Raw genomic sequence first — 18769 nt, 5'->3', positions numbered from 1 at the left:
TTAGTGTCATGAGTCACCTAGTAAAACAAGTCTTCAGCTTGATGTCATGGTAAATGCATGATCGGATATTTGCAAACCGAGCAAAACTCAAAATACACACACACACACACACACATGCACATGCTTGCAAACACACTTCCTGTGACATAAACTCTAACAATAAAGTAAGAGTAGGAAATCCTGCCTTCACTTCTCGGCATCTCTTACAAGGACCGTGTCAGGTAGAGTACATATAATTTTTATACTGACCAATGTTTTAAATGTAACATGTTTTATTTCCTTTCTTTTGTCTATTTGAATGTTTCAATTAAGACTTGATCATGATTTGATTTGATTTGATTTGATTTGATTTGATTTGATTTGATAAATTAAGCCATTTACTGCCTTGGTGTGTCAGTCATTTGTGCTTCGTTAGTTAATCTTTCTTTGAACTAAAGGTGAATGAGACCAAACTTGATCTATAACTATTCCAACTAAAGATAAATCACAGTGATTTGTTTCTAACATATGGTCTGCAAATAACAAAACAGTGGGGTTGTTGGAGAGTGTGGACGGGTTCAGTGCATGCATGTTTCCTGAGGTCATTAATATGTCTTACAATAGTCATGACTTTTAAAATGCATAAAGTTTCTGTATTTTTAAAAAAGGAAGTAATGGCACAGGTATGGTGGGCTGGGAGTTATTCAACAAATCTGAAGTGGTTGAAGGAACTCCTCAATGAAGTGCAACATTTTATAAGCAACTAAATTAATTATAAGAGTTGATGAGATTTTTATATACATATATATATATATATATATATATAATCTAGACACAGGGGTTGCAAGCCAGTGACTTCTGTCTACCGGATCGGTCGAGGCCCGCGTTCACAATGACCGCCACCGATGCTGTTAACCTACAGGGTGCCGGTGGAAATTTGACTACTGTTGGTCAAAGAAAGAGGGGAGGCAGAAGTGTTCGTGGTCAGAGAGAGAAGGGGAAAGACAGGAACATAGATCTGAGAATAGGGACAATTAACGTTGGCACAATGACAGGGAAAGGCAGAGAGCTGGCAGACATGATGGAGAGAAGGAAGGTAGATGTTCTGTGTGAGCAGGAGACAAGGTGGAAGGGCAGCAAGGCACGTAGTATTGGAGGAGGATACAAACTGTTCTACCATGGTGTGGATAGGAAGAGAAACGGGGTAGGAGTGATCCTGAAGGGGAAGTTTGTGAACAATGTTCTAGAGGTGAAAATAGTCTCGGACAGGATGATGAGCCTAAAGCTAGAAATTGAAGGGGTGATGGTGAATGTAGTCAGTGGGTATGCGCCACAGGTTGGCTGTGAGTTAGAAGAGAAGGAGAGATTCTGGAGTGAGTTTGATGAGGTCATAGAGAGTATCCCCAGAGGAGAGAGAGTTGTTGTTGGAGCAGACTTTAATGGGCATGTTGGTGAGGGCAACAGAGGTGATGAGGAGGTGATGGGCAGGTTTGGTGTAAAGGAAAGGAATCCGGAAGGACAGATGGTGGCGGACTTTGCTAAGAGGATGGACATGGCTGTAGTCAACACTTACTTCCAGAAGCGAGAGGAACATAAAGTGACATACAGAAGTGGAGGTAGGAGCACGCTGGTGGACTATATCCTATGTAGACGAGGTCATTTGAGAGACGTTAGTGACTGCAAAGTGGTCGTAGGAGAGAGTGTAGCCAGACAGCACCGCATGTTGGTGTGTAAGATGACTCTGGTAGATCAGGAAGAAGAAGAGACGGAAGACTAAAAAGAAGACAAGTGGTGGAAGCTAAAGAATGAAGAAACTTGTGAGGAATTCAGGCAGAAGTTGAGACAGGTTCTGGGTGGTCAGGATGAGCTTCCAGATGACTGGGAAACTACAGCAGAGGTTATCAGGGAAACAGGTAGGAAGGTGCTAGGTGTGTCAACTGGAAAGAGGAAAGAAGGTAAAGACACTTGGTGGTGGAATGAGGAAGTACAGGAATGCATTCAGAGGAAGAGGTTGGCTAGTAGGAAGTGGGATGTAGAAAGGACAGAGGAAAGTAGACAGGAGTACAAGGAAGCGCAGCGTAGAGTGAAGAGGGAGGTGGCAAAGGCAAAACAGAAAGCTTACGATGAGCTGTACGACAGGTTAGACACAAAGGAAGAAGAGAAGGACTTGTACAGGCTAGCCAGACAGAGAGATAGAGATGGGAAGGATGTGCAACAGATAAGGGTGATTAAGGACAGAGATGGAAAGGTGCTAACAACCCAGGAGAGTGTGCAGAAAAGATGGAACGAGTATTTTGAGGAGCTGATGAATGAGGAAAATGACAGAAGGGAGGAAGATGTGGATGTTGTGGAGCTGGAAGTAGCAGAGATTGGAAAGGATGAGATTAGGATGGCTCTGAAAAGGATGAAGAGTGGAAAGGCTGTTGGTCCTGATGACGTACCTGTGGAGGTGTGGAAGTGCTTAGGAGAGGCAGCAGTGGAGTTTCTAACCAGTTTGTTCAATAGGATTCTAGAGAGTGAGAAGATGCCTGAGGAATGGAGGAGAAGCGTTCTGGTTCCGATCTTTAAGAACAAGGGTGACACGCAGAACTGCAGCAACTATAGAGGAAACAAGTTGATGAGCCACACAATGAAGCTGTGGGAAAGAGTAGTGGAAGCCAGGCTTAGGAAGAAGGTGGAGATTTGTGAGCAGCAGTATGGTTTCATGCCCCTTAAGAGCACCACTGATGCTATTTTCTTTGCTTTGAGAATGTTGATGGAAAAGTACAGAGATGGTCAGAAGGAGCTGCATTGTGTCTTTGTAGATTTAGAGAAGGCGTATGACAGGGTGCCGAGGGAGGAGCTGCTAGCTCCTGAGATGGAGGTAGAAGAGATGAAGATGTTGAGGTTCTCCTTAGGAGTGACCAGGTTAGACAGAATAAGGAACGAGCACATCAGAGGGACGGCTCACGTTGCCTGTGTTAGCGACAAAGTCAGAGAGGCCAGACTGAGGTGGTTTGGACATGTTCAGAGGAGGGATAGTGAATATATTGGTAGAAGGATGTTGGAGATGGAGCTGCCAGGCAGGAGGGCAAGAGGACGACCAAGGAGGAGATATATGGATGTCTTAACAGAGGACATGAGGTTGGCTAGTGTGAGGGTAAAAGATGCCCATGATAGAGTGAGTTGGAGAAGGATGATTCGCTGTGGCGACCCCTAATGGGAAAAGCCGAAAGAGAAGAAGAAGATGTCCGTATATATAAATATGTACTATATTCTCTATTTTCTAGAAATGATTAATGGTGCCTAACAAAGATTTCCTTCATATCTGATTTTCTGTGTAAGATTGTGGATGTTTGTAGTGGAAAGGGAATATAAGCCAGATTGATCTCTGTTCAAAGGGGAACCACAAGAACCAGGAAATATATGTCACTGTGTTTTCAGATCTGAACCTGAGAAGACAAGATGGGTGTTTTCAAATGGCCTCTGTTCTTTGTGTTCCTTTGGTTTAAAGGTATTGTAAAGTCTCTACACCTACAAATAATCTTTTGTTGCTCATGATCAGTCAGATTTTATATTTATTATAACTCAGTTTTAGGTGAATTTGAGTTGACTTTTTTTAATCCTATGTTCTCTGTTCTCATGTCGTCTTTTTTGTTTGAATTTTATCACAGTTGTTCAAACTGAAGCCTCCACTTGGACCGCCACGGTGCCATCATCAGTTCAAGGCTTCGATGGATCCTGTGTGGTTATCCCCTGCTCATATAACTACCCAGAACCAGGAAAACAGATCACTGGACGAACAGGGATCTGGCATACCAAGACAAATGATGTCATCTATCACAAAGACAACAATCAAATTAAGCAGGAGTTTAAAGGACGGACAGAGCTGGTGGGAGACATAACACAGAAGAACTGTTCACTGAAGATCAATCCCCTTCGTCAAAGTGACCGAGGACCTTTTTATTTCAGGATTGAACTTGGAGGCTATAACCAGTATTCTTACAGAAACAATGAAGTGTCCATTACATTTATTAGTGAGTAATATTTCATCCCTTTTAATAATATAATGTAATAATGGTTTTTGTGGTCCCTTCACCTCAACTCAAAAGATCCCAGTTGAAACCTCTCTAGCTCAGTGGCTACACGATGATGGAATGATCTACAAACCTCTGTACGTCAGCTGCCTCACTCTCAACTCCTCTGCAACTTTCTCTGCACAAAACCTTGAACTTATATCTCATGAAACTGAAACATCTGTTCCTAGAGCACTTTACTTTAAAGTTCTTTACTTTTAAAGTTCTTGGCATTGATAGTTGGCTTGGTTTGTACCTCACTTGCAAGTCGCTTTGGATAAAAGCATCTGCCAAATAATTAAATGTAAATGTGAATGTAAACGGATGCCATAAAAACATTTTTTGCCTGAGAAGGCAACTATGATTATTTAGGACAGGGGTCTCAAACTCAATTTACCAGGGGGCCGCGGGAAGCAGAGTCTGGGCGGGGCTGGGCCGCATCAGGTTTTCCACAGGAAATCTTCTCAAATCTCTTTAATTTTTATTTTTTAATACAGAATAAATAAAAAGATAAAAAATTTATAAGAAAATGAATCAGTAATAAATAAATAAAATATTAACAATAATAATAATAAAAATAATAATAATTTTATTCCTCAAGTTGGTGATTATATGTGGTTTCTTCAGTCTTCTATATCTGCTGTATTCAGGTTCAAATGTCTGTCGAATGTCGGCGTGTGCTTCATAGAAACGAGGCTGAAAACTCTCCATGGCAATGCTGCTGTCACTCATCGAGAAATGTTTCTCTGCTTGGATTAAGCCAGTGCTTCTCAAATAGTGGGGCGATGCTGGGGGGTGCGCGTGTGACGCCAGGAAAGATGCTTTTTGGCCGTACTTGAATATTCGCGTATGCGCACTGCACAAAGCGGGAGGTTTGAAGTGTAGTGAACAAACCCTCAAGAGACACCAAGGAAAAATATTTAACAGGGACGAAAAGAAAGAGCGAAAGAGAGAGAGTTTGAGACCCCTGATTTAGAGCATGTGTTGATCCAAGTGTCCCAACAATAACAAGCTCGGAGGTTAAACTCCCACTTTCTCATACTTCTCCAATACCACAAACCACAAGCTCCTGTGACAGCAGCTACACCACCATAACTGTATCCTGAACATCTCCACTAGGATCAGTGAAATTAAATTAAAAAAAAATATTTAGTGACAGAACAGATAAAACTAAACTGACAGATAAAAAATTGAAGACAAACGGAACAAATTTAAAGAATTTCCTACATGTTAAAGTCTGGGCAGAATGACATACTGAAACTGCTGCTGTGTGGTGACCACAGATATTTAAAGACGTCAGAGAAAAGTAGTTATATTCTATAATTAGTCAGAGTGAGCAACGCCACATAACGGATCCTTTCCAACAAAAGTCTCTTGTGTGACCTTCTTGTTTTTACAGGTGCCCCACAGCCCACTGTCTCTGTGAAAGAAGAAGTAGTCGAGGGTCAAACTGTGTCTGCTTCCTGCTCTGTGTCTCACTCATGTCCCTCATCTCCGCCTGAATTTACCTGGACTCACTCTGGCGAGAAGCGTTTCCAATCACAGCAGCTTACCGATGGTCAGTGGAAGGCAACGTCTGTTCTGACCTTTAAAGCCACCAAAGCTGATCACAACAAGCGTTTATCATGCACTGTGAGATACAAAGGAGGTTTAATGCGGGAGCAAGCATCCAATGTTCTCAAAGTTAAATGTAAGTGTAAATAACAGGGGTGATAAAAGTTAATGCTTTAAACATGATGTCTGTAAATAACATCACAGCATCATAAAGAGTTAATTGTATGTTTCTGTGCAGACGCCCCTGTGAATGTGACGGTTGACTACAAGTCACATGTAAAAGAGGGAGAAACTGTGCAGCTGAAGTGCTCCAGTGAGGCTAACCCTCCTGCCAACAGCTACCTGTGGAAAAATAAAGCAGGTGCTCGGCTGCATCAGGGACAATCTTACAAGCTGATAAATGTCTCCAGACACACAGGTGTCCTGTACTGTACTGCCAACAATACAGTAGGAGAAAGCAAATCAAGCCCTGTGCAGCTCAATGTGTCATGTAAGTAAACAATCAAAAACACAAAGAGAAAGTTGTTTAAATTTAAACATGATGAACATTTTAATCAACTCCTACATTTGTTGTTCTGACAGTTGCCTCTGAGATTAAGAACATCTCCTGCTCCTCAGAGGATGATGTCTGTAAAGAACATCACTGCATCATAAAGAGTTAATTGTATGTTTCTGTGCAGACGCCCCTGTGAATGTGAAGGTTGACTACAAGTCACATGTAAAAGAGGGAGAAACTGTGCAGCTGAAGTGCTCCAGTGAGGCTAACCCTCCTGCCAACAGCTACCTGTGGCACAACGAAGAAGGTGCTCAGCTGCATCAGGGACAATCTTACAAGCTGATAAATGTCTCCAGACACACAGGTGCCCTGTACTGTACTGCCATCAATACAGTAGGAGAAAGCAAATCAAGCCCTGTGCAGCTCAATGTGTCATGTAAGTAAACAATCAAAAACACAAAGAGAAAGTTGTTTTAATCTAAACATGATGAACATTTTAATCAACTCCTACATTTGTTGTTCTGACAGTTGCCCCTGAGATTAAGAAAATCTCCTGCTCCTCAGAGGACGATGTGGTAAAGTGTGTGTGCATTGTGGAGTCCAGTCCTCCCAGCATGGTCCATTTTGTGCTTTCTGACAGAGTCTTATCAAGCACCAAGACAGAGAGACATGGCTTTAATACCACTGAGACTCTGCACACTAAATCTGGATCTTCTGAGTTCGTCCAGTGTCTGGCAAACAACACGTTGGGCAAAGTCAGCCTCACATTCCCTTTAGCTGTCAATGGTAAGATGTAAAAATGTGTTTAGTATTTCTAAAAAGGCCTGATCCATCTATCATACATAAAAATAGTTTGCATTATAACAATGACTTCACTTGGTTTCTGTTTGAACAGGAAAGATGCAGAATCTCTATATTTTCATAGCTATTGGAGCAGGCACAGGTTTGGTGATACTTCTAATAGTATTGGGAGTTGTCAGAAAATGGTAAGTTGATATAGAAAGTATTTGTTGTCATTGAAAAGTTAAAAAGTTATCGTTGTTTTTGTGCTAAAGCTAATTTTAAAATCTGACTATTTAAGTAGATTTTGAAAGTAAAAAAAAAAACATTAATCAGAAAGCAAGTTATGCAGAGAAATATTTTAATATTATATATAATATAATTAATAGATAACTTTGTTTTGATCACTTGGATAACAGAACATCAACCTCCACATTTTTGTTTTCAACTCTCTCTGCAGTTTGCATTACTGGTTTCAGTGTACGTGTTAAATGTCAATACTATTTCTTTGTCTTTAATTCATAACCATTATTCTGCCAGTAGGGGGAGAACAGAGGATACTGCAGCATGTGTCACAGAGAGAGAGAAAACTGTGGAGCACCACTATACCTCAACAAAAAGGTTTCAGTTATTCAGCTTTTAATAAATAATGAATCATTTATCAAAATGAGAAAATAAAGCTAATGTTGTTTGGTCTTATGCATGTTTATGTAGATTTTGGTAAAATGTTTGTTTTATTATCCATTTTTGGTCCTTTAAATGTTTATAGGTTATTAAATACAGGTGCTGGTCATATAATTAGAATACCATCAAAAAGTTGATATATTTCACTAATTCTGTTCAAAAAGTGAAACTTGTATAATATATTCATGCATTACACACAAACTCATATATTTGTGTATGTATGTTAATTTTTTTTATTTTGATGATTAGAACTGACAACTTATGAAAAACCCAAATTCAGTATCTCAGAAAATTAAAATGACTTAAGACCAATACAAAGAAAGTGTCCTGAGAAATCTTGGCCAACTGAAAAGTATGTACATGAAAAGTATGAGCATGTACAGAACTCATTCCTTAGTTGTGGCTCCTTTTGCCTGAATTACCGCAGCAATTCGGCGTGGCATGGAGTCGATCAGTCTGTAGCACTGCTCAGGTGTTATGAGAGCCCAGGTTGCTCTGATAGTGGCCTTCAGCTCTTCTGCATTGTGGGATCTGACATGTTGCATCTTCCTCTTTACAACATCCCATAGATTTTCTATGGGGTTAAGGTCAGGCGAGTTTGCTGGCCAATTTCTAACAGGGGTACCATGGTCCTTAAACTAGGTACTGGTAGATTTGGCACTGTGTGCTGGTGCCAAGTCCTGTTGGAAAATGAAATCTGCATCTCAATAAAGTTGGTCAGCAGCAGGAAGCAGGACGTGCTCTAAGACTTCCTGGTATACGGCTACGTTGACCTTGGACCTCAGAAAACACAGTGGAGCAACACCAGCAGATGACATGGTACCCCAAACCATCACTGACTGTGGAAACTTTATACTGGACCTCAAGCAACGTGGATTTTGTGCCTCTTTACTTTCATCAGAGACCATAACTTTGGACCACTCAGCGGCAGTCTAGTCCTTTTTGTCTTTAGCCTAGGTGAGACGCTTCAGACGCTGTCTGTTGTTCAAGAGTGGCTTGACACAAGGAATGCGACAGGTGTCCCATGTCTTGCATACGTCTGTGCGAAGTGGTTCTTGAAGCACTGACTCCAGCTGCAGTCCACTCTTGTGAATCTCCCCAGCATTTTTGAATGGGTTTCGTTTCACGAGTCTCTCCAGGGTGCGGTTATCCCTGTTGCTTATACACTTTTTTCTACCACATCTTTTCCTTCCCTTCGCCTCTCAATTAATGTGCTTGGACACAGAGCTCTGTGAACAGCCAGCCTCTTTTGCAATTACCTTTTGTTTCTTGCCCTCCTTGTACAAGGTGTCAGTGGTCGTCTTGTGGACAACTGTCAAATCAGCAGTCTTCCCCATGATTGTGTAGCCTACAGAACTAGACTGAGAGACCATTTAAAGGCCTTTGCAGGTGTTTTGAGTTAATTAGCTGATTAGAGTGTGGAAAAATCCTTTCTTTGTAATTAACTTAAGTAATATTCTAATTTTCTGAGACACTGAATTTGGGTTTTCATTAGTTGTCAGTTCTAATCATCAAAATTAAAAGAAATAAACGCTTGAAATATATGAGTCTGTGTGTAAAGTCAACTTTGAATGTTTTATAAAGGATCATAGTCTGTGTTCAGTTTTATAGTTTGAGTTTATGTGTAAGGTGTTCATAGTGTTTTTCAGGGTCCTAAATTAAAACATATTATTCTGCTGGTAGGGGACCTGGAGATTTACCAACAGCTCACGACAGTGTCAGCAAGACAGCAGAGACTGTGGAGTTCCAGTACGACACAACAAAACACATTCACACATTCACATACTGTTTATTTATTCATGCATTTGTTATTTTGCAATAAACAAACGTTTCCCTGTAATTTAAAATGACACAGAGAAGAAAACATGATTTCTTTCTGTGCTCTGTCAGAAAACAGATGGATGATGAAGACATACATTACCTTGATGATCATATATATGACAACATGGAGGTATGTGCAGCTTCAGCCTAATTTATTCATTTTTTATTCATTATTTCCATAGACTTGAGAAAAGAGTGAGTTAATCATGTTTCCTACACAGACTGACTGGGATGAAGAGATATATGCCAATGTGTAAGATCACTGAACTCTTTGGGAGAGCAGCTGCCATCTCTGAGCCTGTTGTCTGACTGATGTGGAGCAAAAAAGTTATGAAAATAAACAACATGGTGTCTTATCATATATATAAAAATTCCCCACTTGCCCCTTCCTTGGAGCGGTCTTATTCCTTCAAGCCTGTTCTTCCTGTCACCACCGGTACCACTTGTGCCTTCACCTTCCACATCTTTTCCACCTCTTCTTTCAGCCCTTGAAATTTTTCTATCTTCCCGTGCTCCTTCTTCCTGATGTTGCTACACTATCACTTGGGATTGCTACAGCTATCATTACAGCCATATACACATATACACAGTACTGTGTAAAAGTCTCAGGCACCATTACATTTTTCTTTGGTTTGGTAGTGCTATTATAACTATGTATCTATTTATATTGTAGTCACTTGATTAGAATACAGTTAGTGTACATAGGAAATATGTTCACAGTGATAAAAAACACATAAATATCAGAATAAACATGTTTTTTTAACATTATGTTTGCTAAAGTGACAAATAATAAGTGTAACCTCTGTAGAGAAATCTGGAAAGGTCAAGGACAGAAACAGAAGTGAAAGATGCCGTGAAACGTTTCCCAGAGTTTCTTCTTTGAGAGATCAGACGTCCAGCAAGGACCTGGTTCAGCATCAGGCAGCTTCATGTGGATGCCAAGTTGGTCCTTCCACAGCCTAAAGAACCTCGACTAGAAATGTATTTGTGGAAAGGCAAAAGCCAAGAAACCATTTTTTGGGTTTTTACTGTAAAAAAAAAAAAGAGAGGGAGAAATTAATACTGGTCATCATTCATAAAGGAACAAAGCAGATGGCGCCTAAGACTTTTGCACAGTAATGTGTGTGTGTGTATATATATATATGTATACATATATATATATACACACACACACACAGTGAGCTGTGAGAAAGTCAAAGACAAGGAAAGACTGTATTTGCAAATACAATGTCAGAAAAGAGTAAAACTGTGTAGGAAATGAATCCACAGAGAGAAAGAGAGCACTTGGTAGATTTACTATGTATCATGTATTTTGCTTTAGCAATAAAAGTCAACAATGCTATGATGATTGTTGGTCTGAATCATCTTTATCTGACATTATAAATCACCAAATGTAAACATTTTAATCTTAGTTTGTGAAGAAACATGGTAAAATGGCTTTTCCATAATATATCAAATATAATTTTAATGTACTAAAATCCACCTTAATTCATAAACTGGCCATTCTCAGTAGTTACTCATACATGTTGGTCAGGTGGTGGTGCTTCAACACTGTTCAAGATCACTTAAGTCCACATACACATGTATAAAAGCAAAATATCAGACACAAACTGTTCATTCTGCCGAAGCCGACTTTGCCCAACTAATGCCACTGACTCGTCTGACTCTGGGTCTGAATTACCAGGAGCCATGTCTTCCAAGAATCCACCTATATTAAACAGCAGCTATTGAAGATGTTATAAATCACTTGTGCAAGATGAAAGTGCAACAACCTACGTTGAAAACTTTAATGTGCACATTTTTTCCTCACTCAAGTAGTCAATATCCAAATTTTTGAGAAATTATCAAATCAAACGAAAAATCTAATTTTCCTGAAGATATTACATTTTTATTTACACATGCTTATTTTTGAATTCTCTACATATGTTTTATGTAAGCTGTATAAAAGTGCATTCTTATTGTCTCTTCTCTTTTTTCATGCCCTTTTCAGGAGAAGAACCTAAAGGTGAGAAATAATACTAATTAAAAATTTTAATATTCACTGAAAGATGACAGGATACAATTTTCTTCTACTTAGATGGTCTATACTCCCTTTAGCCATATCTCAGTGGAGCCTAGACTCTTTGTTTCTGCTCTCTTTTAGGGTCCCAAACTCACACTTATATGTAGGGGTATATATGTCTGTTCCACACTCACTATCTCGGCGTCACTCTACAGACTGCTTCGACACTCGGTCCTCTCCCACTTTGCTCTGTATTATATACAGATTCCTGCCCTTCCTCTTCTGGTCCCAGCAACACTGTCACTTTCTATTCCATACAATACTCTTCCTCTCTGACTTTGTAATGACCATTTAATATTGAGGTCTATATGTTCTTGATTGAAGTTATAATTTCCACACCCTGACTTACGGCTTCTAAATGCAATGACAGCAGATTTAACAGTAAGTCCTGTCTGTTCTTGGATAGACTTGAGAACTACTTTCTCTGTAGTCAGTGTGGTATTTTCCCCGTTTTTACCTGCACAGCACTCACTGAAATGTCTTTGTTGTTTTGTTCCTGTCTCCTCCTTTTTTCACCTCACGGACTTCCTCACCCTCCACTCTCCTGGACCCTAATCATGGACGGATTTCACCCTGGACTTTGACATACTTTGATCTCCTCTTATGTGAGTTGTTTGCCTATCTCTGTGTTACTTTGTTTGTCTGGTTAGTGCATTAGTTAGTATTTTGCCTGCGTCAGTGCAGTGGAAGGAGTGTCTGAAATCAGAGGATCCTGAATGAACTCTCTTTATTCACTCAAATCTCACATCAAATCTGTGCGTTTCGTCTTTGGAGCACAAGTTAATTAATGTCATAATACAGTTCCTTTGATATTTCCTCTCCCTCAAACTGGCCACTACTCCCACACACCACTACCCCGACTACTTCTTCGACTTCTATCCCTTTCTGTTTCACTGAATTTTGAATATCTAGCTAATACTGTTGCCAATCCCCCGAAAATCAAAGTAAACCATAAATGTTCTGTTCCTTCCAAAGCAGCATGAACACCACAGAGAACGACTTGATAATGTAGCTGGACAATTATGCGGATTACAATTACATCTTTAATCAGGATTCCAATCCAGAGGTGGTGTCAGCCTCAGAGACACCACAGATAAAGAGACGTCCAATACACTTGTGAGATCAGATCATTAAAAATGTTGAACAAACTGTTTCTGTGTTCTGTGTGGTAGTGCTGGTTTGTGTGGGGGGGCTTGCAGTGACTTTCAGAGACTACAAAACAGCAGTGTGCGTAGTTTTGTGCATGTGGTTGGTGCTTCTACAGCTGCAAAATGGTCTAGAGATTATTCACAGTAAGAAGGGAAAGATTCAGAGAATTATATTAACCTTTTCTTGTTCACATCATGTAATTCAAATAATATCTGTAACTGTTTTGTTTTATAAAGTAAAATAAAAAAATTCTGAATTCAGTTCACAGCAGGTGAGAAATAAAAAACACTCTCAGTCTTTTGATCTGTGAGTGTGAACCATTGTTCTGCTGTGTGTGTAGGTGTATTATGTGTGTAAAATGTCACAAGCTACTGTGATCGTCTTGACACAACAGTTTCGTATTACCATGCAGGACCTTAAAATGATAGATAGATCATATATATATATATATATAAATTAGCCCTTCAGTTATTAGTCAGAAGATTTCCCTTTACAGTGAAAGTAATTGACTTCCTATACACAGTGCTGTTTCGAAAGCACTGACAATTTTGACTACACTGATGGCTGTATCACTCTTTCCATGCAAAACAGCAAAAACCTACACGCAGCTTTCTACAAACCTCCAGCTTTGTGTACCTGCTGGTCCGGTCCGAGTCACCTTGCATGTTTTACAGCTTGCTGATGTGGACTTGTGGTTTTATGTATCCACAGACACTGAGGGCTCTCACATGAAGGGTTTAAAAGCCTTCTCAGGAAGTTACAAACCATATACCATAAACCATATTCTCATATGCAAACCCACAAGCCCACCTCGAATGTTGGTGAGGGGATAGGCATATTTTAGAAAATGGTATGCACATTTCCCATATCTTCACTATTTTGGTGTACAAACCATTTCTCAGTTCTCCTGTGCATAACATGATTTGATGCACAGCTGATCACATCTTTGAATTGGCCTTATATTCTGAATTAGAATAAACATCAGTATCAACTACCTTCTCTCCAGGACTGACAGGTAACTTAATTTTTATTTTTTACTTTACATGCAATTGCTTTTACGTGTCCTATGTGTGATGACTTGAGCATTTATAAGGCATAACCGTTTTTTAGTGTCATCATTAACCCAGTTATTAGAGAGGCTCAGTGATTGTTATAACGTTCAATACAAAATACATTTCAAGAGTCAGAGTCAGAGAGCCAATGCAGTTAGCAATACAGTAGTATATTTATTGTTTTCTTTCATTTAAAAAAAAAACCTTTTTGGAGAGAGCAAAGATAATGTTGCTCTCTTTACATTTACTGTTAACAGTATGTAGAATTTGAACTGTATACAACACCTCATTTGATACTGTTGAAAGCTTCTTGTCACTTGATCATACTAAGTAAAATCAAATTAAAAAGTATTTTAGTATAAATATATAAAGTAATTGTTTGTGTCTTGGTTATAGCTCCACTTCCTGTCCGGTTCTTTTATCCTTCCTGCATCTCGCTTCACCTAATCTCCCCTGTGAGTTTCACCTGTCTCCTGCCTGCTCATTCAGGCCTTGTTCCCAGACTGTCAGACATTGCTCTACTTTCCAGCTTTGATTTTCATGCCTTGTAACTCTTTAGAGTTAAAACTACAATACCACCGACATTCTGTAACAGATCACACAAAAACACTTGGTTGAGCTCAGACTCTGAATTCTGATCACTGAAGGTGACAGGGTATAGATGGTTACACAGTCAGACCTTTTTTCACATATTGTCAGAATTGTCTGTTTACTATATTTGGTCACGTTTCTTCTGTCTTTGGCAGTGATTTTGTTTGTTACTTTTTATTACCAGTGAGTTTGTTTGTGTTCCATTAGCGCTTGTGCCTCGTGTTATGTTTCATGATAGTTTGTTGGTTATTAGTTTGTATTTTTGTGCATAGCTTGTTGGTTGGTAATCGTTTTGTTAGTTTAGTTCGTATTTTTGCCTGCTTTACTGCAGTATTTTCAGTTGGTACTTTGTATGTCTGGTTGATGGTGGTTGTATTTTTCCACTGTGTTTTTGGTTTCTCATTAGGTTCATACTTTGTTTGGTTGTATTCGTGCTTGTTTTGTTTTCCCTCGTCTTGTTGGTTCCCTGTGTCCCCTGAAATTTGGACCAGGTTGAATAAACTTTTTATTTTTATTTTTTGTACTTACCCATTTGTCCCTGTCAGCCATAACCTCACAGACCGAAACGTCTCATAAATAGTTGCTTGATGGTATTCCCTCCATGTGGGTTAAAACCTGCAGTCATCAGGTTCAGAGAGTCATATGCAAGATAACAAAACAGAAGTTGATTATTAGCTACATTAAAAAGAATTGAAAAGGGGAAAAACACCCTGTAAGTCGTGTCCATCTTACCCAGCCTTAGGTCCTTAAGGAGGGTACTGATATTGTCCAAATATGTCTTGCTAGACAAGCAAAACACAATCATAAACATACACAAGCATTATTTCAGACCTTCATTGTTTCTAGTCCAATAGCACTATTTAACTACTAATACTATAATATATAGTATAATATATAGTATTATACATATACATACCAACATTACAGAAAATCAGCAAACACTTATTACAGAGTTAGTGTTTACCAAAAACTGTCAGTCCTTTATTCTGTGGAAACCCAGAATTCATGGGATTTGTAATAGTTTTTTAACATTTTAACTCCAGTATCAAAGACAAGTTGTATTTTTTTTAGCAAAATGTTGGAGGACGACCAAGGAATTTGTTGAAGCTGGCTTTAATTAAAGCATACTGTATGTTAGAGGAGGTGCTAACAGAGTAGCAGTGTGTACGCTTCTTCTTTCATTACTGTCTCTGTCCTTTTTGAAGCAGCAGTAGGAACTGGATGAATCATTAGGTAAGAAAGTATTTTTAAATGTTTCTTTCACTGTCCTTAGTGTCAGAAAGGAGTAACAAGTGATTAATGAGAAACAAAAGCACAGAGGGAAAGAGCACATTTGGTAGGAATGAGCTTTGCACAAAAACAATAAAAGTAATCATTGCTAAGATGATTTTTAGTCTGAATCCTCTACATCTGAGATCTGAATACCTATCCATCGTAATATCCAGAGATAGCAGATATCATGTGCTGTATAATGTAAATGTTATTTTGTTTTGCTATTGCATACTTTAAAAACCTAAAAGCCAAATTTATGTTTTTTTAATAATAATGCTGGTGGAAACATTCCTCAAATTTAAATAGCTACCTAAAAAGCCCTGCTTCAACAGTGCTTAAGAGCTGAAAGAGTCCCTGAGAGTGGCTGCAAAACAAACAGAATTAGCTGACACTCAACAAATTCTTTACTTCCCCTGAGTAAATTAATAGTTCTAGTTCAAGAAAAGGAGAACAGTTATATTTTCCATTACATAAAGAACTGTACACTGACACGCGCTGGTTCAAAAATAAGGCATGAAACATTTGGTGAACACATTGTCTATCATTAAAATTAGAACTAGAATTAGAAATGCTGCATGTAGGGCCCATTTAAAAATACAAATACTTTCATGAGGAAACTATGAAGCAATTTAGGCCTAAATATCCATGTTTCTGCTTCAGTGTCTTGATGTAACTGCCAGCATTTGCCTTAGCTTTCAGTTTTAAAGAACTGCCATTAAAAACATTATGGTGACATGAAATATCCCATCTTCACTTTGAATAGTCCAAAACAAACTAGGTAATATGCAAGAATGAAACCACCAGTCCAAGACGAGGCTAACACATTAGTTTTATTATTTACCATTTAACATTATACAACAAAGTAATAAACACAGTTATGGGTTAATTACATATTATGATAAATGTTAATATGGTTATTTATTAGTTTAATGGTTGGAACTACAGTAGCTTAATTAATTATATCAGACCTTTTCACAAACTCTTCACAAACACTGATGCATCACTGGTCTTAGTCATTTTGCTGAAGACCTTACATGCTTACTTTGAGGTCTCTACATATATTGTAGAGGTTGAGATTGTATATGGTAGAGATGTGCAGGTTATATAAAAGCACCATCTTATTTTTTACATCCTTATAAGAGGAGGAACCTGAAGGTGAGACATTTTAATTTAATTTTAATGTTCACACAATTTTGTGTGAACATCATCAACTGTGAAGTTAATGTGTGAATGTGTCAAAGCTGAAGTAAAACTAACTCAAATGTATGTCTTAACTATTTAATATTGCAATAAATGTTTTGAGGAAGTCCAAACCTAACCTCATGTGCAGTTTCTTACTTCCAGCAGACACATTAAGTACAATTAAGAGTCTTTTTTGTTGTTAGATGTACAAAGCTACACTTACGGTAGACTTCTTAAATTCACTACTACTGCAGGAGACATTTGTAATTTTGATTCTGTAATTATCAGGCTTGAGCTCAGTCTGAATTTGACTTTCACATGCACAAGACTAAGTGTGAACACAAACAGGAAGCCGGACCTTAGTGTAAATTTAAAGTGAGACAGACCCTTGTTTTATGAAATGCAACCAAAGGCAAAAAAATTGGTTTTGTTCATTTGTTTGTTTCTGTTTTGTTATTATAATTTGTTTATTTATTTATTTAGTGTTGAGAGTTACCTAGTCAAACAGATATAAAATGCATATTTAGATTGATCAACATTTGCAATCAAAGTTCAACACACACACACACACACACACACACACACACACACACACACACACACACACACACACACACACACACACACACACACACACACACACACACACATTTCCTGTGACATTAGCTCTAAGCATAATGTAAGAGTAGGAAATCTTGCCTTCACTTCTCAGCATCTCTGATAACCACTCAGGTGTCAGGTAGAGTACATGTCATTTTTATACTGACAAATGTTTTATATACATGTTTTATTTTCTTTGATTATGTTTTAATTAGATTAATTAAGCCATTTACTGCCTTGGTGTGTAAATCATTTACCAACAAAAGAGTGGGGTTGGTGGACACTGTGGACAGGTTCAGTGAATGTATGTTGTATGAGGTAATAAGCATATCTTAGAACAGAAGAAGTCATGATTTTTAAAAGACATAATACAAGCAACAAACATAAATACATTTTCAAAGTAGGAAGTAACACCACATCAAAAATTGTAACAAAAGATGATCACACATGAAAAACGTGAAACATTTTATAAGCAAATAAATTAATTATAAGAGCTGATGAGTTTATTATTCCTCTTTTATGGGTAGTATATTAACTGTAAACCGTAGAAATTTAAACAACTCACAGAGAATAATTCTATAATATTATATTTTTTCTATTCATGATTAATGGTGACTAACATAGATTTCCTTCCTCTTTTCTTCATATGATACAAAAATCTGATTTTCTGTGTAACATTGTGGATGTTTGGAGTAAAAACGGAATAGAAGCCAGAGTCATCTCTGTTCAAAGGGGAACCACAAGAACCAGAATATATAATGTGTTTTCAGATTCTGAACCTGAGAAGACGAGATGGGTGTTTTCAAATGGCCTCTGTTCTTTGTGTTCCTTTGGTTTAAAGGTATTGTAAAGTCTCTACACCTACAAATAATCTTTTGCTGTTTATGATCAGTCAGATTTTATATTTATTGTAACTCAGATTTAGGTGAATTTGTCTATGAGTTGACTTTTCTTGTGTTCTCTGTTCTCATGTCGTCTTTTTCATTTGAATTTTATCACAGTTGTTCAAACTGAAGCCTCCACTTGGACCGCCACGGTGCCATCATCAGTTCAAGGCATCGATGGTTCCTGTGTGGTTATCCCCTGCTCATATAACTACCCAGAACCAGGAAAACAGATCGCTGGATACACAGGGATTTGGTATAAGGTGATAGAGGATGTCATCTATCACAAAGACAAAAATCAAATTAAGCAGGAGTTTAAAGGACGGACAGAGCTGGTGGGAGACATAACACAGAAGAACTGTTCACTGAAGATCGATCCCCTTCGTCAAAGTGATCGAGGACCTTTTTATTTCAGGATTGAACTTGGAGGCTATGAACGGTATTCTTACAGAAACAATGAAGTGTCCATTACATTTATTAGTAAGTAATATTCATCTCTTTTAATAATATAATGTAATATTGTTTCTTGTGGTCCCTTCACCTCAACTCAAAAGATCCCAGTTGAAACTTTTCACCTCAGTGGCTACACGATGATGGAATGATCTACA

At 38.4% G+C, this 18769-nt stretch overlaps 1 protein-coding gene and 1 long non-coding RNA gene across 3 annotated transcripts in view; both read left to right on the top strand.

Annotated features, from left to right (window-relative positions):
• LOC113169917 (B-cell receptor CD22-like) overlaps nt 1–18769 on the top strand; it is an 88519-nt gene that overhangs the window by 5957 nt on the left and 63793 nt on the right. The window contains exons 1-6 of one of the 2 annotated variants that reach the window (XM_026371711.1): nt 149–221; nt 3403–3472; nt 3633–3995; nt 5434–5724; nt 5827–6078; nt 6269–6520. In XM_026371711.1, the coding sequence (XP_026227496.1) occupies nt 3424–3472; nt 3633–3995; nt 5434–5724; nt 5827–6078; nt 6269–6520 (1207 nt within the window). In that variant the 5' untranslated portion in view covers nt 149–221; nt 3403–3423. Of the gene's footprint in view, nt 1–148; nt 222–3402; nt 3473–3632; nt 3996–5433; nt 5725–5826; nt 6079–6268; nt 6521–18769 lie in introns of those variants that run through there. The other variant, XM_026371712.1, reaches the window with a different exon arrangement.
• Nucleotides 9067–9967, top strand: LOC113169956. Its single transcript, XR_003299608.1, has 3 exons — nt 9067–9297; nt 9439–9499; nt 9591–9967. It is a non-coding gene; the product is annotated as an uncharacterized LOC113169956 (long non-coding RNA).

The sequence above is a fragment of the Anabas testudineus genome, chromosome 16, assembly GCF_900324465.2.
Source record: "Anabas testudineus chromosome 16, fAnaTes1.2, whole genome shotgun sequence".
In the NCBI taxonomy this organism is placed as follows: domain Eukaryota; kingdom Metazoa; phylum Chordata; class Actinopteri; order Anabantiformes; family Anabantidae; genus Anabas; species Anabas testudineus.
This window is presented reverse-complemented; position numbering and strand designations above follow the sequence as displayed.